The sequence below is a fragment of the Botryllus schlosseri genome, chromosome 16, assembly GCF_051294905.1.
Source record: "Botryllus schlosseri isolate E-star chromosome 16, Bs_hap1, whole genome shotgun sequence".
In the NCBI taxonomy this organism is placed as follows: Eukaryota; Metazoa; Chordata; class Ascidiacea; order Stolidobranchia; family Styelidae; genus Botryllus; species Botryllus schlosseri.
The window spans coordinates 8848710-8872854 of NC_137251.1; the positions used below are offsets into that span (position 1 = coordinate 8848710).

Below are 24145 nucleotides of genomic sequence, written 5' to 3' on the forward strand. Positions count from 1 at the left end.
AGGCAAAGAGATGCTGATTGACACATTTATAAAGAATGTTCATATTTTCCTACAAGATATTCGTGAAACAAATGAATGACACAAATATTGCTCCTTTCATAGTGGGTAGACTTTTTGATCCCATTAGACATTACTACTCTGTTGTTAGACAGGTGATGAGTAATATGACGTTCATAGGTGATATTGTCGTAACCAGTATGTTTTGTGAGACAACAAATGTATTGTCCTGCAAGAGTAGATTTGTCAGAGAAGTTGACTTCGTAAATGTGAGTCAATTTTATGTATGAATACTTTGTTGGTTGTCAACTCTAAAACAGATGTTCTCGAAGTTGGAGAGTCCCCTCTCGGGAGCGATTTGGGGGCAAAAAGGCCAAGTCTACAGTAGTCATGAAAATTGTCCAGAGGCGTTTATTTTCAAATTCTCACAAAATTGAATTTTCAATGAACGGACATTAATGCTAAAAGCCCCAATGCTCTTTCCTCTCTTCAAATTTTGTTGTCATAACGAGGAGTTTCAACTATTCAGCCTACCTGGGCCAAAGCCCGTCAGCTGCTTGAAGTACATCAAAAAACTACTTTTCACCTGACAAAATTGAGTGCGCAAAAATTAGTATTTCAACATCAAAACTGTTGAGGAACTAGTCTACAAACAAAACTACTTGAGAACTCCGGAAAATTATTTCTTTTCTAATGACTATGGCTTTTAGCGGGGAATATATAGGCATGGAGAGCGCGATATGTGGCAATGAGTCAAAACAGTTTGGGAGAAATTGCTCTAAAGCATGGGATCTAAACCGGTGTTCCATTTTGTTTTATTTTGTGCACGGGTAATCTAAAGTGATGTATTAGATGTGTTTTGCGGTAGATTTTGGTTGTTATGGAGTTCCGAGAGTACTTGCAGATTAGCACACAGCTAAGGGAAGATTGAGTACCACTTCTCTAAGGCTACAAACATCCCATAATAGAATTCAAAATATCTCACCACAATTGCCAGTAGACCGCCATCGAACGGGCACGCCCATCTCATTGCATTCTCTCGTGTAAGCGGCGATAGCCGTGCACAGACACTCGCAATCGCCACCTCGGTCACAGCCGCAAGAGTCCCAGACGCAGCTGTCGTAGTAAGGTTGCGGGTCGACATGACGGTGGCACTCGGTGAAGGGTTCCTCGTTGATGACCCTGCACGAGTTTTGAGACCATTCCGTACGGGCCGGGTTTACTGCGCACGGGTGTTGTGGTTCTTCTTCCGAGCGCGGGCAACCGCTGAACATTCTCCATGAGTCACCGAATTTGTTGGGAAGTTCCGCCAGTTCGCCTTTGCCACAAATTAAGTCAGCAGTCAGTAAATTACTCGTAACGAAATATTCATTACAACATATTTCTTAATATTCTTCAAAGCTGTTCGATTGACTACCGCCATGGGGAATCGTCAATGCAAGGATAAAGGAAGAGCTTCATGGAGGTACAGAACTTCAATATACAATTAAATATTATACTCATATTGAAGTGAACCCGGATATTTTTGACTGAAATATCACCAAATATGATTCGAAGAGATCGCTTAAGCTCAATGTATTATTTTTAGTTGATACATGAACCCCTTCTGTTGGAGCAAACTTGGTTGGCGTATTTTGATCAAAGTCGACTCCAAGGACTCTCTTCGGCCCATTTATTCGACATTTCATGCCGATGACGTAATATGGGGTGATACGATTGTTGATATGCAATGTTCTTTCCAATTCTCCACTAGTTGCTGAAAATTACCCCTGACGAGTGCCAGCCGAAAATATTTGGCTTCATTTCAATACGAATATATTAATAAATTGTACATGTACAAAGATAAATACAAATGATAATATTGAAACAAAGTAGTACGATATAAATTATTATGACGTCTGTCATATTATTCTATCAGCTGCAAAAATACCATACAAGCATGGCATAGCAACAATGCAACGAGTGAAGCATAGCATAGGTCAGCTGATGGTCGAGCAAACTCGAAAATGTGTCTTACGTCGATGAATGTTTCAAGCCATGACTTCGCCTTCGCAAACTGTGGGGACTTATAGCAGGGCATGGTACTTGAACACTTAAATGTTATCAACTGGGATCACAACCCCATGGCCCATTAGTAATCAAATTTTCCCCAAGACATCAATTCATCAATTTAAACTGAGTGTTAAATCTTGAATTACAACTTCAATGGCTCATTAAACTATGCAATATATTGCAATTGTCTTACCTTGTCTGGTGACAAAGTCATTCAGCGCATTACCATCAAAGTTACCGCAAATTCCACACACTTTGTTCATAAATGTCGGCTGTAGCTTGACATAGACACGAGTACCAACATCCCACATGATAGTAAGACCAATCTAAAACCAAGCAAGATATTCAGTCAAGCTCTAAATTCTAGCGATTATTTTTGAGCAATGACAATGTTCAAGAAAGAACGAAAAATACAAATCTGTTCTCAAACTATATTGCTTAAACATCATACTTCACTACAAAAACATGTCATGAACATAAAAATATATTTTATCCACAATTTCGGTTTGGCTCAACAATGTGAGTACTGGCGAAAGTCAAGCTAAAATGGATTAAGACCTTTCAAAATCAAGTGACAAACAAAAATTAACATTTTGATTGCTCCGATGCCACATGTCATCTCAAAGAATTGATTGATATAATCCATAGCTAATAACCAGCATATCACCAATACTTTGTGGTGGAAGAGACATTGTAAACTTACTCTGGTAGATACAATGATGAACAAGCCAGAAGACGAAATGGAGTATTGTGCTTTCGGTGTTCCTGACAGGGCGAACGGGCTCTTGTACTCAACAGGATCGAGGCCACGGATGAGGTGAATAACGGTGTCGTGAAGAAGAATCTTAAAGTTGACATTGCGCATTTTGAGAAATCCACCAAAAAGCAAGACTTTTGTCGACGTACCTTGACAGATTTAGTGCAAGTGACGCCTCCTGTGCTGCACGGTACATTTTCAACTGTTATTCTGAACGAACCCACGGCGCTTCCGCAAAAATCTTCCGCCATTATGTAGGTGCAATCGCCGTGGAACTCAAATTTCTTCTTGTCGAAGGTTTCGTAATGAGGATCGCCATAGGCGGAGCAATAAGCCGGGCACTGTCGGTTGGTGCAACTCCACGAAGTGTTGAAACAAGTGCTGTGATTTTAATAGTGTCCGAGTTATAGCTTGGAATACAATATTTTCCGGATACATTGACACGAGCTGCAGCAATATGTACGGCTGAAAAGATTCGTATGTTGTATGATTAAATTTAACAAAAGTCAGAGTCTTTTGTGTGCATTTAATGCCGAATACAAGCAAAGGTGAACAGATTACGAATTTTGCATGGTACTACAATTTATCTAAGTTCATTAAGCAAGATGGGGGCCTAGCTGGCTGTGTAAACCGTGCAACGAGTACAGACGGGGAAAATGAATCACTGATTAAAAATCCATATAGTAGTTAGGGCATGCGTGGTATTTTTAAGTGGACGGAAGGGTTCTGAATGGGAGGTCCCAAAAACATCAATAAGTGATTACTGTAAACTGATTTGTGTGATTCGATCATTTTTGGCTTGAGCAATAGGGCAGTCAAGTACTTCAATTGCATTAGCAGACAAGTCAAGTCGCTCGTTCGAAAATAATGACAATTGCTCATTCGTGCTAATACTGTTGCTGGGACACCATCTACCCAAACGAGAGACAGCTTGAAAAATTTAGAAAAGTGTGATACAGTTAAATTTCCAATAATAGCTATTAAATAGTCAGAGGTAAAGTTGTGAACATATAAATAGCTAAATCGGTGCCACACAAAGATATCATAAGACAACGTTTTTCACTCACCAATAGTTGCAATCTTTTCTGATCCTCTCACCAGTTTTGTAGCTTCGTTCCAAGTACGTACATGGGCATTCTCCGGGATCAACGCATTTATCACCGCGAAGAACTGTACCGGCCGGGCAAGCACATCCTTCATGACATGCAGTTTGTTGGCAATGCACATGCATGTTATCGCAAGTTTGCTGGCATTCAGTGCAGGCGGCCCATACTTGTCCCTGTGATACAATTGACATGTATCTATCAAATGATAGGGTCGGAAAGAGAAAAAATAGATAATTTCAACTGCAAATTGAATATGCTAGAATAATTTCATCATCCAGCATCCAGTTACATTTGTATATGATTTCTGAATTGGAATTCCTTACTTTACACTGTCTCAGAATGAGCCAATAACTGCTTGGAATATTGGTTGGAAAAGCCCAGACAAGACAAGTGATGTGTAATCGTCCAGTGCAGGCATTCAACAAAGTCTCATGTAAATGGTTATTTTTGTTAAATGATAACTTCAATTGATTAACAAAAATGATAACTTCAATTGATTAACAACAATCCTGCATAGGTCCAAAACTATAGAATTCTATCCTGCTTTACAACTACAATGAACACAGTTTTACCTCGGGACAGACATTTTCTTCTGTACAGCCAGCAATAGGCGAGCAGGCCCATCTGCCATTGGTGCACTTGCACATGTCGCAATGCGATTGTCTCGTCGTACCGGCTTGAAATTCGACTTCTTGGTGGTAACAAGAGCACTGGCTGATCTCTACACATTTCTCTTTACTCTCATCAAACACGGTGCCTTCGGGACATACACATCCTTCAAGGCACTCAAATGACTAGAGAGATATGATGTGGATGAAAAATGGTTTTATGCAATTTTAAAAGCAGTAGGAGTACTTCTTCACATTCTGGTTCCTCTTCTCCTAGCATGCTACAGGTTCGTTCGCAAGATGACGCACACTCGTTAAATTCTTTGCCTCCACCGCACGTTACTTGGCAACCAGCGCTTTCTCTCCAGTCAACTCTGAAAGCATTGTGACAGATTGATTCATTTTTCCTCTTATCAGAAACCTGTTGTGAACCTCTATCGCTGCACAACAAGAAGACAAAATCCATCATGTGGTCGATTGAATACAAGGTTAAATGTGTAGGCTTTTATAGAATGCCGTTAACAAACCCGTATATGCGGTGTAAAACAAATAACAGAAAAGTAACTAGAGGTCCATCATTCATTATTGTCGAAAGGCAAGACTCTTTGGAACAGTGGTTTTCAACCTTTTCATGGTCTCGACCCAATTTCCGGTTTGAAAATGTTCTAAAAACCAACTATAAATTTTGTAAGCTGATTACTAAAACAAGGTCATCACAATAACCGAGACCTATTTACAGCTGATTACTAAGAAAAAAGGTCAAGGCCTTTTTAGACTACTGATGGCTTTTGGGGAGCTGATTACTAAAAAATTCAGAGCCTTCAGTTCGGTTTATTAGCAATTTTATCAGTTCAATACAGCACAAAAAATGCGATGCAATGAAGAGATAGGAAGGTGTCGAAACGACTTGGAGTAGTCTTAGGAATCAGACACCCACCCAGGCCTAGGCGGTGTAAAGAGGAGGCATGCACACTGAATCAAAAGTAAAATAAGATCCTCAGGAAAAGGTAAAACGACCACCTAGGTTGAAAATAACTGCTTAAAATTGATCATTTTAATAAGGCCCCGACGTTACCCACAGTTGTTGATCTATTAAAACATACAGAACAGTCTATCCCCCATTATTCACCCAGACTGTTAGACAACTGCCTAATACACAAAATCTTAAAAAAAAAAACATTTTGATGGCACTAAAGACTAAAGAGGCCAATAATGCTCAACATAGCGCATTAATTCACTCCCTAGAAAACGGAAACACCATTGCCCCCGGGGTTACACCAGTATGAATTGGATATGTCAATAAAACAAAGCTGCATCCACCAACTCGATGTCATAGCCACTTGTATTTACCCATTCAATTTATCACTGAATGAGGAGCAGGTCCTTGCAAAGTCCGAAAGAACTGTACATTTCCCTTCATCAATATCCGTATCCGTTGCATCTTTGTTCATATTACGACACACATCATATTCGCACATTGAGACATATTCAGTGGAACTGATCACTTCACTACATCGGGATAGATTTCCTGACAACCAAAATTGAGACAGAATGTACAGATGCTTACAAAAAACCAACCCCACCCTCTCTCACCTGTCTTCAAGATGGCACATTGGCTGACAGCAATCCTTTTATAACTGGCCGATATAGCACAAGCGTCTAATGCCTTTCCTGTTGTGTGTTTCTGTTCTCCCACACAAGCGACATTTGTCTTCCATGCATTTCCAAACTCAGCAACGTCGACTGTGGTGACATCCGTAGGCAAGGTGTAATCATCGGCTTGGTTGAGATTGTAAGAACCACAGAGTCCAAGGACCTATATAATAAATATTATATTTTGACATGTCATGTTATTGCTGATATGCATCAGCATTATCAAGCAGATTTCTCATCGTACATCGTTCTTGTAGTTAGGTGCAACTTTGATGTAGATTCTGTGACCTTGATCCCAAAGAATCTCAAGTCCATCCTGTGTCTGGACTCTGATAAACTTTGATGAGAGTTTAAGTATTTTGAATAGTCCATCCTTCTCTTTGTATGGCAAAGCTACGGCATTGTTTCCGACCAGGACTTTCCCAGATCCCATTAATCTGCAAGAGTAAAGTTGGATCGCGCTTGATTTTTTAAGTTCTCAATATCATTCATTCAACATCGAACTTGTCATCTGAAACCTATCCTTGTTATTTAGACTCAAGTCAACTAGAGTAGTTATTCATGAACAAATGTTATTCTTTGCATTTGACTTCAAACACTTCAACTGTTTGAAGTCTACATCCTTATATAAGTAGGGCGATTCTTTTTTTACCTACAAAATCAAAATTTAGACATTTTTTTACCTCAAAAATCAAAATTTTGACCAAATTTGACCTAACTTATGCAAATTAGATGTTTTCCCACATGTTAGAATTGTACTACTTATCTTCATTTCTGGTTGAAACTGTCTGACCTTACGAAGTAGTTTTTCCCTGAAAAAAAAACTTTTTTGCTTCCAAAACTGACAAATTTTCACTTGAAAAAACTTTATTTTAATGAAATCTGGCCCTATGAAGAATTCCAATAGTTACATTACGCATAACGGTGGAAATAATTAAAAAAAATTGTAGTACAACGAAAGATACTTTCCTACATTCTCAGGTAGAAAGTGTCTGTCTTTAGTAAGTAGCTTGCCAAGAATTGAGAAAGAACGTTCAACAGCAGCAGTTGTTGGCTGACAACACTGAAGTTATGCGTACACTGCTGGTGACAAACCGTTCATGCGCGTCTTGATATAAAAACCGTGCAATGCCCACGCAGTCTTGCTCCAGTAAGGATATTGAGGTACGTTGAGCATAACACCATGTCAATCTATTTGCTTTATTTGAATGCTTATGATTCACGAGGAGCAGACAATGGGCCGTCTACAGCGGTAGGCCTATAACATAGGCTACAAGCTGTAAAATGTCAAATGATAAGTTCACCGACAGTGCGAAATCTACGATACAAACGAAATGCTTGTTGCAAAAATGTTTTAACTTTGTAAGCAATTTTGAGATTTTTTGACCCAATGTTACAATTTTGACCTAATTTTGACTTTTTTTGACATGTCAAAAAAAATCGCCCTACTCATAAGTTATGTAAATGCCCATAATGACATGCGTTTTCCAATGATTAGCATTCCAGCAGACTAATAATGTCGGTTATGCACTAGAATATGTTATTACAATTGGTGACAATACTCAAGGTGGCACTGTGGGTGCATGAAAAATCCAACAGCTCTTTTCACCTGATTGGGTCATGTTGATACAGAATCATGGAGATAGTCTTCTTGCAAATCTTCAAGTCTTCAAATCCGCATCCCGTGTTCTGCACCCAAATCATGAATGGAGATTTTGTCGTAGTGAATTTTGTTTGTGCCAAGACATACTCGCATCCCCCAGAAAACTGTAAGCAGAGATAGCGTGATTACAAATTTCTGAATTTGCACAGTGAAAAATTTGATCAAGGGCATACAATTGTCACGGATAGTATAATGCGTTTGTACCTGATAGGTTTTGCCGTCAAACGTTCGGTAATGATCTTCCCCGATAACTTTACAGGTTTTTGGGCATTCGTCTTTAGTGCAATCCCAATGTCCATCTCTGCATGTGCTGTAGAAAGATGTATGATAAGAGCAGTAAAGACCACTGGCAAACTAAACATGCAGGTAAAAGATATTCTATCATCTCAAATATATTAGATGAATCGAATGCCTTAGAATATATTATTTTGATATGTATTCAATTCTTGTATTATTAGTCTGTCAATAGTATTGCAGTAATATTGATTATTGAATACTTCTATGATACACACCATATTGATCCATGTTTCCCATGACCCCCACCCAGCCATATTTCTCATTACCATATGTGGTCAGTAGCAAAGTACTTCTACTTGTTCAGAGTACTCAAATAGGTTTTGCCTGCTTGCACTACAGCCTCAAGTGGTCATGTTAGAACATGTTAGAACACTTTCGCTTGTACTTAACAGTTTTCAGTTTCCTAGGCAAAACTAGGCTTACAATACTTTTTTTTTACTTACTTGGAAATCACTACCGCTGCTTGTGATTGAGTAGAAATTTACGGTACTTCTACGTGTAGTTGATAACCAACGATCGCTATTTCGAATACCTCTGCTCATTACCATCAATCTATATACTATCTTTTTGAAATCTAAAATTTTTACTCCAATAACTTCACTTGCGTGGGTTAGAATCAAGCCAAATTTGTTAACTTTAGACAACCTAACAATTTTATGAGGTAGCCAGTAGATTTTTTTCAATATTTTTATAAAATAAATCCAAAATGTTCTACTCGTATAGTTATACTTGGGCTATGTGCATGTGCAGGAACAATTTTATCAACTAGTACATTGTACAAGTCTACATGAATGTGTGCAAAACTGACTACCCGGGCATCTTTTCAGGTTGCTATGCTGCATCAGAGAATTGGGTATCGGTTACCGCAACTGAAGTAACGTGTTAATCGTTGGGTGACTACAATGATAGACCACATGATAACATACACAATTATGTGAGCTGTTTGCGATGCGAACAGATACCAGTTTGGATACGACTCTCTAAATGCAGATCTACCATCGTCTTACGCGAGTCTGGTGCGAATATGTATGAATGAGTTGCAAAAGAGGGCATGCAAATAAGTTTACCAGACGTTGCAGTCTTCGGGAACAGAATCTCCACTTTTGTACACATCACCATTTTTCGTGCAAGAGCATTTTTCCTTCACCACGCATGTATTGCTAATCTCATCCAGAACGGTACCTTATGAAAATGTTCCAAAGATTAGACATCTGACCAAGTATAATGATATCAATGAGTAATGGGAGTTGGAGTCAGTCTGGGTTTGAATTCTTAACATAGCAACGACCAGTCACAACGTTACACATCACAAGTCAGCTTCAGTTTGTAGGCTAATAGCAGAGCATAGTAACTAAAACCAGCACGTAGTCTTTTGTGCAGTTGCGCCCGTGTTTATATAGCTCAGTGGCTTTTACACGCCCTTGGTTCGTCTACCGGTTACCTGATGGGCAGAAGCATCCATCGACACAGGCGTTTGACGAACAGTCCGTCGAGTATGCCGAATCCTGACAGGTCTCTAAGCAAATATTCCCACACTCGCTATGAGTCTTTCCTCCGTCGCACTCGATATCTAAAACAGTTTCGATGGTAAATCCATACCTAGCGACGCAACCCGTACATTATTACTCAAAGCAAGTAGAAGCAGCTGTTTCTAAAACATAAAGAAACTACTTCTAATAATGGGTGAGACTTATCAAGTAGTGGAATCTAAAGTGATTTAGTAAATTCCCACTCAATTGCAAGTAGAATTAGTTATTCTCGAAACTAGTTGAAGGAGTAGAAAACGGAAGATATGAAGATTTGCCAAGTAAACAATTTAAGGAAGTAGATTATTGGGATATGGCGCCCGAGGTATTCAAAGTAGTCAAGAAGGCTACTCAGGTAGAAGTAGAAATAGCGACGCATACTTCTACTCGATAAATAGATAGGCTTTTGTTTGTCACATCAATTTACAAGGAAGAAATATACATGGCAAACTTTAGGTGACGAGGGGCCATTAGGCCTTCAGAATCAGTCGCCACCCGTTTGAGTGTTTGGTGCAGTCTATAGTTACGTGGACATACATATTAAATCACCCACATACACATAGAGTAGCCATTCAAAATATATATGGCAAGAAACCAACGTGATATTGAGCTGGAAAAAGACGGAATAAAAAATATGTTTTTCGAAGCAACCCAAAACTACTTCACGTAGAAATAGAAATTGCTGCCTTTGAAAGCTACTCAAGTGATTAGGTTGTTTTAAAAAGCAGTCATAAATATGCTCCCGTAACTGTTAAAACCGGGAAATTGCCATTCCTGATGAAGCGAACTGACTGAACTGAGCTGGGGTGATGAAACGCTGAAGTAGACGGTTCCATACCGTAGACTGCATTTTCCGCTTGCGCGGTGTCTTACAAAAGCCTAGGCCTGGTGCAAATGGACATTGTAGTCGACAGACATCATGAATACCGCAAACAACAACGACTGCATTTTCTGTTATTTATATCGGATCTTTCGTCCTACTATGATGAAGAACAGTTGATATCGGCACTTACAGCAAAAGCCAGGTCTTCGCCAAGACAACACAATTCCGTGTTGAGCGCAAAGACGCGAATAGTGACTAAACGAGGCGCAGGAGCTGGCTTTGGAATTTTCTAGTCCTCCTGCGCACATATCAAACATGCACCGTTCGCGGTGATCCTGTGCAAAGAGAAGGCGTAAAGGCGGAGTTGACTTCATTATTTTGCACCATAAAATTGTAATGTTACCATATATTTAACCGCTTCGTGACAGGGAGCGAAAGCATCGTCGCCCAGCAGACGACACGTTTGTTCGAAACTGTCGAGCACAGACGCATTGTATGACCCGCACGGATGAGGCATGTTCAGTGCTAAAGGTTCACAGCGATTTCCGTCTTCCAAAAGATTTAATCTGATGGCCATTGTGTTTCCAAATTCGTTCACGTTGTCCACAATCTTGAAAATACAAAAATATTTGTTGATCAAAATTGCGCTGTCATACTTGCTTCACGCATCCAACCTTATCGTTTATGCTGATATCATTATCTGCATTCTCGTCGTAGTTACCACATAGACCGCACATGTCTCCTTGGTACATTTTTGGGACTTTGACAAGTACGGTGTTTTCATTATCGAAGAAAACTCGAACCCCTGAAACGAATGATGTATGCATCTTGATATTGGAACGGATGTACAGAATATAAAGTAAATTAGAAAGATAACAGTCGATAGAACACATTTACAGCCCAGAAGCGACAGGGCCAGGGTATCATAACGAAGATGGTCTGCTGAAGATTGATCAGGTACGAAGTTTTTTGTGCAAACAGGTATAACCGTACATTGACCATGAACCATGACCAAAATAAACCATGCTATCAAAACAGCAGCAACGACAACAACGGAGAAGTATAAATTAGCGTTATATATCAGCTGTAAGTTGATATGTATGAAGATTGTAGACTATAGGGGATTATTAACGTGAGAGTATTTCTTGCTAAAATGTGTGGGATAATACAGCCATTTTCATTTACTCGGCTTTGGTTTTGGCCGCCGGGAGATATCTCCGACCCGCGGACCGTATGTTTGACGTCCCTGCTGTACAGATTGGTAAAATCCTCTGTATTTCTTACCACTCGTTAAACCGACGACATTGTAAATTCCGATCTTTTCTACTAGAATAGTTTGAGAAAGGGTTTTCGGGACGATGAAAGAGTTTCCATTGTGTGTCGCCGTTCCATTAGGAAATAATCTGACCGTGTTGGTTGTGCCGACCTCAACAATAACTGATCTCTTGCAGTAACTTCCATCGCATTGAAAACTGTTGTCAACCTACATGCAAAATATTATCCAATAATCCAATAAATAATGTAATCATATATACGTGCACATATGTTTTGCGTCATTAAAGTCAATGCACATTTGCACATGTACTCTTATCGAAAAAAGTGACTATTCATATCAGACCCACAAGGTGGTGCACGATAAGAGCCTCACTCAGAATTATATCGCGGTTATAAATCCTACGTGCCAGCGTGGATTGGATACGGAATACGCCACTACGCACAAGTATCATTTGGATTAAAATGTTGTGCTTGATTTATACCATGGTGCAAGTCTGGGTTAGGTTCTGGTTTCGCGTAACAGGGGTGTATATTCACACCCACATATTATGAGTTGTGTACGGGTGTGAATACACACCTTTTTCGGTAGGAGTGTGTAGCAAAGGAACTGGAATACTCGAATATTTAAGAATAGATCCATCCGCGAATACCTTTCAAACGTTATCTCACAAAATGAACGACAATAAAATAATGGTCTCAAATTATGCGGTGTTTACTTCCATTTACTCACAAGAAATGAAGTTCATTTACTTTACAGTATAAACCCATTCGTGGGCAATATTATGACTTTGCATGGTGAAGATAAGTGTAGGCATAGGAATGAATGTGGAAATATTTCATAGTCATTGTGTATTCACGCTTGCGTAATTTAATTATGTCATTATATCGCTATGCTGAGTGGGCTGCATTTCGTGAGATTATGGATTGCAAACCGCGATAATCAAGCATATTGCGTATACTTCTAGATGTGCGGCATCCACAACACATATACCGGCACTTTATTATGATCTATACCAGTGCTTTTCAACCTTTTTGAGCTCCATTCGCACTTTTTTTTGAAAAATAAGTTCATTCGCACCAGTCAGCCGAAATTTAGTATACGAAAAGAAAATGAAGAAACTTATCACTTTTGTATTCGAAGAGCTTCTTGGAGGTACAGAGCTTCATTATTTTGCATTCAGCGTATCGTATTATTGACTAATCAAGCACTAAAATCATTGCAGTAGAAAAATCACAGATATCGCACTCCCGTTGTACTCAAGAAGTTCGTTGCATTTCCGGGGGTATCGTGCAGTGATTTCCTATAGTCCTGTTGCTGTATTTTGATTTAAAAGAGTCTTCTGTGTGTAAAAATAACAAGTAGATTGATTTTCTAAACTTAATAGTACGACTGAGCCGATTTTATATCTAGTCATTGTCGCGAAAATGGGAGATTTCGGTCAAAATAGCCCCATGGGTTATCTCCACAACAAGAGCCAATTTGAAAAAACCAAGGTCATATTCGGAATCAGTGCCCTTCAGAACCCCCAAAACCACTCTTACTTTGTCTGCCTAAAAAAATGTGTTTACCAGTGTTATTACTCACATAAGATTCACGATTAACACACAGCTATATCGACCCGGGTAGCCAACGGCGGGATGGCTCTTAGGTCATTCGTACAATATTGTAAAACTGACTGAAATAATACCAAATTATCTTTGCTATCCCACATATCCTTATACATAAGACTAATAAGGTTCAACAGTCTAATTAAGCTTAAATTAGGCTGCATAAGTAATATCTTAAGACATACAGCTTGGTGGATTCGATGTTGCTCTGCAGAGGGTGTTCACTGCTCATCTGCTCAAGCTAAACCAGTAGAGTTTAGAGTATTACAAAGTTTGTAGTACAAAGGCGGTACGAACACGAACTAGGCAAACTTTTCCTGTGGATCAGCAAGCTTAGTGGAATCATCAATATGTTATATACAGGCCAATGCCTTTACGATCTAGACTTGGCCTGAGATCATCAGTCCAAGAACAGGAAAGCGTGTCTAAGCCTAAATTGTGTAGTTCGCATTACAAACAGGCCTTAGCACTGGTCAGTATATAAACTGCCCAGTGACTTAATAATTCGATGTGATGCAAGATAAATATTCATTGGACGTAAGACACTAATGTGCTTACACTAATTTTATTTATAACAGCCTCTAATCTTTGGTTAGGTACACGAGTAAACAACACTTGTTAGCATTCAAATATGCCAAATGTCAACACTGGCAACAGCTAATATTACCTACATTACAATATCCATACACGGTGGATGTTTCCGAGCAATTGAGCAACTAATACCGATTCAACTCCTTCTTTTTTCCTTGCAGTGACGTAATCCTCTCGTGCGGAAATATTATCTCAAACTTTGCATTATACACGCATCGGGAGCGTTCCTCACTTGTGAACTAGAAAAGCCTAGCTACCAACAAGTTTTTAGAATTGCTTCCAAACGACAAAATTTACGGGTTCACTGTACTTAATATCGTGTTTATTTGAATTATTCCACGTCGGAAAATGTGAGAAACATGGACAATTTTCATTCGCACTCATCCGCATTTTTCATTCGCACCATTCGCACCACGCTTGCCGTTCGCACTCATCCGTATTTTTCATTCGCATCGTTCGCACCACGCTCGTCATTCGCACTGAAATTTTTTTCATTCGCACTAGTGCGAACCGTCACACAGGTTGAAAAGCACTGATCTATACAATATACATTAAATACTCGTATAGTCATATTAAAGTTTAGTGGTGTCAGCCACAAATGGCTGAGGTGCATCGCTACTCTACGCTAGAAGTCAAAATTGATGGCCATTGGACATGAAATGTCAATTAAACGCTAGACGCACCCGACTATATACTTCATTTATACATTTCATCACAGCACCTCTCCTCAGTAGTCTGAGATATTTTAGAATTGGAATGTAAGATCATTCAATTGGAACTTACTTGAATATGGAAGAGTCCATTACACTCGTAAGCTAAATTATAGCTGCATTTGCCGGCAAAATAAAAGCCTTTTCCATCAAATGTTGTGTAATGGGCGCCATTCGCGCTGTCGCAAACAGCTCCCTCAGTTTCGGAATCCAATGTGCCAGCAGCCATGAATTTCATTTCCTGTGTGGCAAAAATAGATTATTAGCAGGATGTATGTATGTTGCGCATGAGATGATCTAACTGTATTGGTATCAGATGGAGAGGGTGCAATCTTGACTACTTTGTCTTGACAATACTGCCCGCCGTAGCCATTTGGACATTGACAGGACTCTGGCTCTGCACATTTACCACCGTTTTCACAAGGTCTGCTGCAGATAGCTGACAAACAATATACGTTTGAAATGTGCGATAACGCCACGAATGCGCGGCTGTAAGGAGCTCCATACCATTCTCGCAGTGCTCTCCGTCGTACCCTTCGGCGCATGAGCAGCCGGAGACCGTGCATTTACCGCTATTTAGGCACTCTCCGCCGCAATCCAGGTCGACTGTAATTCAATATGTCCATGCTATATATATTCATAGAAATTGATATAACAATATCAATGGTACAGACCCTGCGAACAATACTGGCCCTTCCAACCTTCGACGCAGTCACACTGATTTGGTGAAGTGCATGTGCCTCCGTTTAGGCATTCCTTTTCGCACAGGGCTAACAAATATATAGTTTAGGTTGATGTGTAATTTTAGTTTATTTTAACAATAAATCTTAGTAGCAACACTTACGTTTTGAGCAGTCAGTTCCAGACCAACCCGAGTCACACTCGCATGTGTTGGCACCGACGCATTTGCCACCGTTAGCGCACAGAGGCGAGCATTTCGCTAGAAATACAGACAAGTTGAAATTATGCAATATATTATGGCTATTATTCAAGTTCGGGTAGATCTTGCTCGGGCAAGCCTGTTATCACAATAGATTTATCCTGAAACCAGGATATCAGCAAGGCTAATATGACAGCCTTTTAAACCATGAGAAGATCACGCATCCGGGATCAATGACAATAGCGAGAGAGCCGTCTCGGTCAGGTGTTTGTATTAGGTGTAGACTGAAAGCTACCAAATTAGTTCAAGCTGCGGGCGTCCCTATCCGATGACAAGACAATGAAATGTTTAATCATGGGAAAATTATACCACCGCTCCGCCAGCACAATAGTCTATTTTTTTCAGTTTCGATTTCCACATCGGTCGAATAATGACATACCAGTGGAATCACGGAAGTACGCGTTCATTTGTTTTCATCAACAATATCACCAAGTTCAATAGGGCATTGCATGAGAGGGTGATAAAGACCAAATAGTTTGTGAGTTAGATTGTCATGCCACTATGCACAATGGACAAATACAGACGAGATACGACACAGCTGTTTTTCGTGTGTGGCATAAGTATTAGAGACTTACCAACTTCAGGATAGTCGAATATCTTTTTGATACATTTCCAGTTGAGATACCGAAAACAATGTATATCGCGGGTGAGGGAGAGAAATACCGGAATTCGGGAATTTGGATACTATTGATATTGAAGCAATCGCTTCTGAGTCAATGAGGTGATCGAGAGATTGTTGCCATCAACGTTTGCAATGCAACGACCCGGTGCTGTAATCGTGTAGCACATAGCCACGCCATCGTGTCAGTAACAGGCTTGAAGAAGCACATGTTGCTATTACTGTATACAGTGGTGGCCCTGCGAACGGGGGGGGGCTGGGCGAGACTTACCGGGGTGGCCCCCTATAAGTATCTAACCGTAACTTCTGGGGGGCTCCGCCCCCCAGATCCCCCTTTCCCATCTGTTATTATCATCTATCTTTCACCACGGCAAGGTTTGGCCAGTTGCTAGATTCGGTCATGTCTATTATTGCATGTGTGCAAGGATAGTCTACATCAAAACTAAGTAATTATACCGCATGCAGAGACGTGTATGGGACTTTTCTAACAAATGCAGAGATTTGATGATGATTGACACATCTGTACGGAATCATATTCTTGCTTGGTACAGGGATTTCCATGTATATTCGTTATTATTCTTGAAAAAAAGCGCATAATCCGAATAGGGGGGGCCCCTTCGACCAGGGGGGGCCCGGGCGACCGCCCGCCTCACCCACCCCAAAAGCCACCACTGTGTATACATATAACGTTGGGACCTTACTATTTATTCACGACAACCCATATGTCCTCCTTGAATCACGACACAGCTGTGAACATTGAACAAGCATCGCATTTTGCAACGATAAATACATATATTTGTAGTTGTAACCCATATTGCCTATGTCGATCAGAGTATAAATTACACTCAACAGTACATGTATTACCGTTAAACCGTGGACACAGCGTAATGGGATGTATAGTCTTCAATATACTGTGCATATATTGGATTTATGGTACGTATAAGTAGGCCTATTTCTTCGTCGCCTTACGCCGCGCAGAATTACGTGGATACTGTAGTTTGTGTGTTATGACTTGCCTGGAATCAGTAAATTCACCTCCCACGCTCCCAGAATGCCATGTCGGCATTAAGTCAAGATTTTGATGATTAGTGAACGGAACAGTAACAATTCTTCGTTTATAGGCCTATCTATGCCTATGCTAACGGGGTTTTAGGATGTAGCCTATGTGTTTGGGCTATATCTCTCCCGTCAAGGCCTCAACCACCTTTGTGATGGCATACCTATCGACTATCGAAAGAGTCGCCGAAGTTTCAATCACGAGGTGCTTGGTAGCACCGATTGGTAATGGTATTCCAGGTTTAGATAGTGCTCAAGTAGTTTCATATGGGTCTACGCATTTATGGAACATACCTATCTCGCATAGATCGCCCTCAAAACCGGTACCGTCGCAGTTACACTTGTTGGGTTTGTCACATACACCACCGTGTTGACATGGTTTGTCACACACGACTGAAATAAACATTCAATACTGTAACGGAGAAATTATCTTAACGGCGATTTCATATTTACTCGTATCGCAATTGTCCCCAACGTAGCCGGAGCAGCACTGATTAACCGTAAACGGTTCTTCGATAGTTTTCTCTACCATCTTCGTTTCGGTAGTGGACCTGAAAAGTATTGTGGTCCAACCTTGTGGAGCTTGCATTTGTGGCAAAGCAGACAAGGCACATTGCACAATCGTAACTTCTTATTGGCTTGGAATATGCTAGGCTACACACTCCCTACTTTAGTAATGTGTACGAATATGGAGACTGACCTAGTGCTGTGGAAAATTTTAAATTACTCTCATAATAAGCTTGTTAATTGGGTCGCATTGCGGGCTATATGCTTATCTTAAACTCCGAAGAAAAACCCAATACTCCGTAAGGCTTGCTTTAGCTGCCTACGATATCAGGGACGTAGCGCAGCGGTAGAGAAAGCCTTTCAGTTTACCGGCATTTTTGTTATCAGTGTATGTGATGCGGGGACACTAGGGCAGCCGTCAAATTGCAGTATGCTCTACGATTGCTTTTCCATTAAAATACTAAACGTAAGGTACAAAATGCTCGGTTTAGTTTCAGTCAGTCGTGCTGTCACACAAACGATCTTCCAGAACAATGCCTGTCTCATATACACCAGAAATCTTAGGACTCGAAAGAACGCCGAATTTAGGTATTGGTATTACCTATTGAATGTGCAGTACTCCTGGCCCTCTCCGTATTCTTTAGACAGCACGACATCATTGGCCTGTTTGGCATCGCAGTCCTGGTATTTTAAGGTTTCATAGGTCGTTATTTCTTCCGGTTCTTCGACTGTTTTTGTCCTCGTGTCAGTCACGGGACAAAAATTACCACTGCAGAGACAAACTCAAACTGAAGATATATCTGGGAGATGATTGTGAGTGTGCGTGATATATGGCGTGACTAAGCAATATACACATACTGATTTATTAATCAGTATTATATCTAGTAATTGATGTCACCCAATTCGCCAACCATTCAAGTATATTAGCGACAGATAATATCTTGATACTTGGTAGCAGTCTGGAATGGCCTAATGTATGTTTATTGTTTGCCCTCGTTGGCTTTCCGTACTTACAGTGCGCATCGTTGCTAGTGGTTGTGAGTACTCGTTCAAATGTGTTCTGCTGCTACCGCGGTCCGACCGAGATCGACTCGAGAATCCCTTTTCAAGTGTGGAATGTTTATGTAGGCTACCCATGCCCAATTGCCCATGCGATCCGGATAGCCGGCTACTACTGTATGTTTGGAGCTCAGCTATCACGAAGACCCTAGGTACGGGGCAAAATGACCATGACCAATGACCATCGATGACGAAACGCCTTGAATACCATTGAACACGACTACAGCGTCGTATTCTGATCTGGTTGCAATGGTGTTTATATTATATTCTGTAATTGAGTTGACCTCACGTCAGCCGGGTAACGTCGCATACCGTATAAACTTACCTCTGGTCATTACAAAATGCTACAAAATGCCTTTCTCTGTGTGTTTATTGTTGCAATGCGAGTGATTTTACATCAAGCAGACCCCCAGTAGGCCTTATATTCCGCTCTCTATAGGCCGCACACGTCGTCGTGGTTTACTAACACATAACATTCGGCGCTATATGGGTTTTATTGGGTACGTCAAACAATATAGGCCTACCCAAGTTCCACGCTTCGCAGAAATTGACCTCAGCACTAACTATACTGAGGTAGTCGGGATAACTCGATCATCACATCGTAGTCAACGCGCCGTAACAATTAGTCGCTCTACCTAGGCTCCTTCTCGCCGACTGATCGGCGGAAGCGGCGTCTTGAAAAGTCTATCAGCGGACTGCGCTATAAGTCGGCAAATATGGAATCATAATAATGAGTATTGGCTAGATATAAAATGACCAATGTAGTCGAAACACCATGAATATCAAAGCAACAACAAAAACTTATTTATTAAGCGCAACGTGGCATGTGGTATTCATAAATGTAGACGTGGACGGACACCCTTCCAAACGTCAGTAGGTTAGTCAGAATATAGTTAAGAGTTTACTGCGCAAGCCATAGGACAATTACCAATGGCCATGGTCGCAATGGCCACTCGGCCAGTGATTGCAAGTGAAGAATAATACGATCGGGAGAATATTGACATTGGAATCTGGTTTCAATCCATATGCTGTTTCCGTCCCATGATTCAAAACCCCGGTTACACTACCCGTGTTCGTGTTTGGGCGTAAACGGACCGTTTCCATGACAATTTCTAGTTGAGGCACTGGAAGCTGTCATTAGCATTACAATGCTTTGAAGGTGAGATGCATGAGTCGTCGTATCGTAATGATGGTCTCTTTAGAATAATCTCATATTGAAATGTTTGGTCTCTATGCTCATGCTCAGTCTAGTCTAGGCACTGGGGGTCTGAACGGAACGATTGCAGATTACTGTCCGATAGAACCACTCATCACCGCGCGTCAGGCACGACAATGTCGCAATATTTGATGGTCGAAGCCAGAAGTTAGGCTACGATAGGAAATATGTATTTCCTCCGATCATGGTTTCCGTAAGTGATTTTGACGGGTATACATATTTGCATAACCGCATACGACTCGGTCAGATTGACTCACCCTTCTTGTGCTTCTACAGTCAAAAGAAGCACTCCCCAAATCGCGGTCCATACCGCCTTCATTTTGGCTCCTCTCGCGATTTCCTATGTTAAAGTTGCTCACAATTTATTTCTCATAGAATGACAAATTGATGATATACGCAACAAACAAGTTCGTGGGACGACTGCTTCCCAAGTACTGAATAGCGATTATTTGGCTTCGGACTTATATCATATCACGAAATGCGGATGTTAGCTTTTCTGGTCCAGGTCTTTTCTACTTATCACGTATTCAAGTTTTTCTTTTACTCCTGTTAGTTGATGAAACGTGACGGATGCATTTCTTTGCTCTGTTTCATTTTATCACGTAAAGTGTCAGTAGAAATTCTATCCATGCGTCACAGTTGGGGATTGAACTTCTCCAATCTCCAGGTAACGTCGACGCAGACAATAGAATAAAAATCCTTTATTTGACATCCTGGAACATGTACGATACGAAGCCGTCTCAGAAGAATGATATAAAAGCATTAGGCTTGCGTTAGCAAACAAAATTCTTGACCTTATACAAACTTTTTTATCGCGATCTAAAGATATATTTATAGTATTGGTAGGGGATAAATACACAATGTTGTTGTTGGTACATGAACAATAGCGGATCCGGGTTCGAATTCTCACACTGAATAGGCCTCGGTACACAATAAGTAGTACCTGGAGTACATGGACAGTTGAATAGATACAATATGGAACTACTGTAAGTGTCAAAGGGAAGAGCAACGAGGGCAGAAAACCCTTCAGCATCCGTATCATGAAACACGAAGTGGAACGTGGGAACGCTGCTTTAATGTTAAGCAACAGGTAATTGATCTTCGACGACAGGTTCTTTTCAAGTCATCTTCGTATGTACTGTAATTGGAATATTGCGATTGAATTTAGGCATCATCATTAAGCATAATTTGTATTGAACACTAATCAAATTGCGAAATCCCTTTTGATTTCCTGATTGCCACTCCGGGGCAGTGACAGCGAGTGCGAGACAAATGTTGCTTCCTCAACCCATATTCTATTTTGGAAATACGCAAAACCGCACTTCGGGTCATATATCTTGCATTCCGTGTATTCATCACCAATTCATGATTTATATAAGATATGATTAGCCACTAACGAATCCGCAAATATCCTTCTATTAGCGACACTGTATTGTTGACAGCTAACATGTATAGCAGGTCTGTTAAAAAAAAAACTCTTTTTTCAGATTTCACTGGCTACGTCATAAAATTGTCAGGTCGGCTAAAAAAACGCTGCGCACCAAATTCGGCTCAATGCCAACCACTACAACCGATGTTATTGCAATAGAAAATTTCTAATTCTATGATTTTATAATAAATAATGAATAAGTGCTAGCCACCGTAAATACTATTTTATTCAGATCCAAATCTTTCTACTGTAATGACTTCGCTTCTACCGGTTGGAATTGAGCTAAATTTGGTGTGTAGTGTTGTTATAGCCAACAGAATAATTGTGTCACGTATTCAGTGAAATTTGAAATAAAAAATTAGTTTCGAACAGCCCAGCCTTAGTTGACTTTTTGAACTCTGTACGTTGAATGGTTAATAATTTCATTACGGTTAGTCTCTGTTTTCAGAAACTCATCGAGCAGCATCGATTTCTCATCAACTTCGATCCAGTCCTGAAACAGGGAACATCGACCACACAATTTATCTATTCAAATTTTAGGGAAGCCGGTTCTGCACTCAGTTCGAGTCAGGCCAACCATTATTTATTGTCGCACCGGGGGTTGGGCTACCAGGTTACTGCCCACTTATCCAAAATTAGCTGGAAATGTACCAACAGTTGTACTCTGGAAACCTCTTATTATAGCATTGCATCGTTGTGGAATAGAGAGCAAATATTTCTCAAAGAATTGGCTTATAATCAGGTGGAAACACATGTCAGCTGCCAACAAAAATTTGCATAAAAATTCGAATTCGAAATCTGAGTAGTAGGTGAATTGTCAGCTAGCTCGATTCTTCCTGACAAAATCCATGCAAACTCATAAACGACAACGCGAGGTCTAAAAGCTGGAAAACAGTTTTCGACGAAATGACGTTTCAGACTTTCAATACACTACCAGAACGAGTTGCCTGAAGTGTTAATGATATATTTCCAACCAGCGCACTATGCTTATGTGTGGTATAGAATTAATAAAGAGATTCAATGCATCTTATAAATAACCACATGTATTTGACGTGTAATTAGTTATGTAACTAACAGTAGGGCTCGGTGGTGAACTAACGCTTATTCAGATGGTGCGGCTGTGAGCTAATACCCCCCCGCCCCATGATCGGTCGTGAGCTAATACTATGGGTATATGGATTGGTTGCAAGGTGGCCTTTTGCTGGTAAGATTATAATGAATCGGTAGTTATTGCTACATTGAACAACCCGTACAAAGCTTTATAGCTTTATTATCCGGACTCGTGGCGGCTTATTGAAACGCATACTTCGAGTATCAGTGTATCGCGATTTTCACAAAAAAACAATTTGGAATATGTTTGCTACATCCAGTGGCGGCTCGTGACAATATCGGGTGGTGGGGCAAGGGCTGCAAGCGACTTTTTATCAAGATGACGTCACAATGGCGTTTTCCAACGTAAACAAGTAACTTAATGATGGTACGGTAACAGTGATTTTAACGTGTTAAATGTGCCACGAGAGGTCCGCCGGTGAGCTGTGACTTGAAGTGTGGTAACTGCGTAAACGGCGTACGGAACAAAGATTCAACACGGTTCATGTTCGCACTAGCCCTGACCAATTATCTGCAGAAATGGAAATGACTATAACTTGAGGGATAGCGTAAGCCTAATTGGAAAGGTCAACGAGTTCGGACAGATACGCAATTGTTATCTCATAGATCGGGCCTGTCATATTGAATCCAAAACATCATTCTGAAGAATTAAGAATAGCAGCCTCGGAAATTCGGTCTCGGTACAGCATAGGAGATTTTGGCCTTGAAACTGGAGACTGTAACACAACACATACGGGTATATTACTGTCTATAGGTCTGCTGCGAAATCGCCTTTGGAACATATATTACCGAATAAATACGTGGATGAAAGCCTTTAACTAGTACACTGTTACATGATATCATCGAGAATTGGCCTCATGGCCCTTTTCGGTATGGTACACTGTCAAAATTAATGCGAACAGACCAACACCGAATTTTGCGTAAAATTTACTGAGGAATAGGCTGATCAAGTGATCAGCTGTTAGCCGCCATCGAAAACGAAATAGCTATCGTGCTTGACAGGGGGTTGTAAGCAAATGGCTTGACGGCCACAATTTCACGGTGAAATTGACATTGGAGAATATAATATCAAAGTAAATATTTGAATGCAAACTGAGAAGGATATCATAATCTCAGTTAACGTTACCGCGGATACACCGGCTTTTGCGTGAAATCCGCAATGCGTTGTAGGTTAGGGTGTCAGATCGGAGCACATCTCTACCATACTCGACCTTGATAACGAAATTACTGCCCTAATCATTGAGTGTCAACCTTGAGACTTGGCACAGCGTTCGATACTAAAATCAAGACATACCGTGCAAAAGCTTATGACGGATCTAGGTAAGGAGCATCGTTAAAATCAATAGAGACCAATACCGGCTTTGCGTTTAATCTGTTAGCGAATAATGACGAGTAAGCTCTCACTCGAATGAGGAAACGAAATTACCACTAATACAGTTCAGTGACAAACTTCAAACTTGGTACAGCGTGCGATACTAACGTTAAGACTTACCGTGCCAAATGTCATAACCGATCTCAGTATTGAACATCGTCAAAATCAATG

General features: G+C 40.5%; 1 protein-coding gene and 2 long non-coding RNA genes across 4 annotated transcripts in view; 2 read left to right on the forward strand and 1 right to left on the reverse strand.

Moving 5' to 3' along the window:
- Positions 1 to 20510, reverse strand: part of LOC145459500 (uncharacterized) — a 103885-nt gene extending 83375 nt beyond the window's left edge. For both annotated transcript variants that reach the window (XM_080338159.1, XM_080338158.1), the window contains exons 1-27: positions 20321 to 20510; positions 18390 to 18557; positions 17735 to 17832; positions 17576 to 17674; positions 15511 to 15606; positions 15341 to 15436; positions 15174 to 15272; positions 14969 to 15105; positions 14740 to 14907; positions 11767 to 11965; positions 11157 to 11287; positions 10886 to 11092; positions 10673 to 10817; positions 9575 to 9703; positions 9201 to 9315; positions 8041 to 8146; positions 7783 to 7940; positions 6418 to 6610; positions 6114 to 6336; positions 5871 to 6048; positions 4768 to 4894; positions 4485 to 4706; positions 3874 to 4085; positions 2956 to 3187; positions 2753 to 2893; positions 2243 to 2375; positions 983 to 1315 (exon numbers count right to left, since the gene is read on the reverse strand). In XM_080338159.1, the coding sequence (XP_080194285.1) occupies positions 983 to 1315; positions 2243 to 2375; positions 2753 to 2893; positions 2956 to 3187; positions 3874 to 4085; positions 4485 to 4706; positions 4768 to 4894; positions 5871 to 6048; positions 6114 to 6336; positions 6418 to 6610; positions 7783 to 7940; positions 8041 to 8146; positions 9201 to 9315; positions 9575 to 9703; positions 10673 to 10817; positions 10886 to 11092; positions 11157 to 11287; positions 11767 to 11965; positions 14740 to 14907; positions 14969 to 15105; positions 15174 to 15272; positions 15341 to 15436; positions 15511 to 15606; positions 17576 to 17674; positions 17735 to 17832; positions 18390 to 18557; positions 20321 to 20382 (4207 nt within the window). In that variant the 5' untranslated portion in view covers positions 20383 to 20510. The remainder of the gene's footprint in view (positions 1 to 982; positions 1316 to 2242; positions 2376 to 2752; positions 2894 to 2955; positions 3188 to 3873; positions 4086 to 4484; positions 4707 to 4767; positions 4895 to 5870; positions 6049 to 6113; positions 6337 to 6417; positions 6611 to 7782; positions 7941 to 8040; positions 8147 to 9200; positions 9316 to 9574; positions 9704 to 10672; positions 10818 to 10885; positions 11093 to 11156; positions 11288 to 11766; positions 11966 to 14739; positions 14908 to 14968; positions 15106 to 15173; positions 15273 to 15340; positions 15437 to 15510; positions 15607 to 17575; positions 17675 to 17734; positions 17833 to 18389; positions 18558 to 20320) is intronic.
- LOC145459519 (uncharacterized) lies at positions 8083 to 9104 on the forward strand. Its single transcript, XR_013921441.1, has 2 exons — positions 8083 to 8202; positions 8961 to 9104. It is a non-coding gene; the product is annotated as an uncharacterized LOC145459519 (long non-coding RNA).
- A 137-nt stretch (positions 20511 to 20647) lies between the features above and the next one.
- On the forward strand, positions 20648 to 22219 carry LOC145459517 (uncharacterized). The gene is made up of 2 exons (XR_013921439.1): positions 20648 to 21153; positions 21941 to 22219. It is a non-coding gene; the product is annotated as an uncharacterized LOC145459517 (long non-coding RNA).
- Positions 22220 to 24145: the final 1926 nt, after the last annotated feature.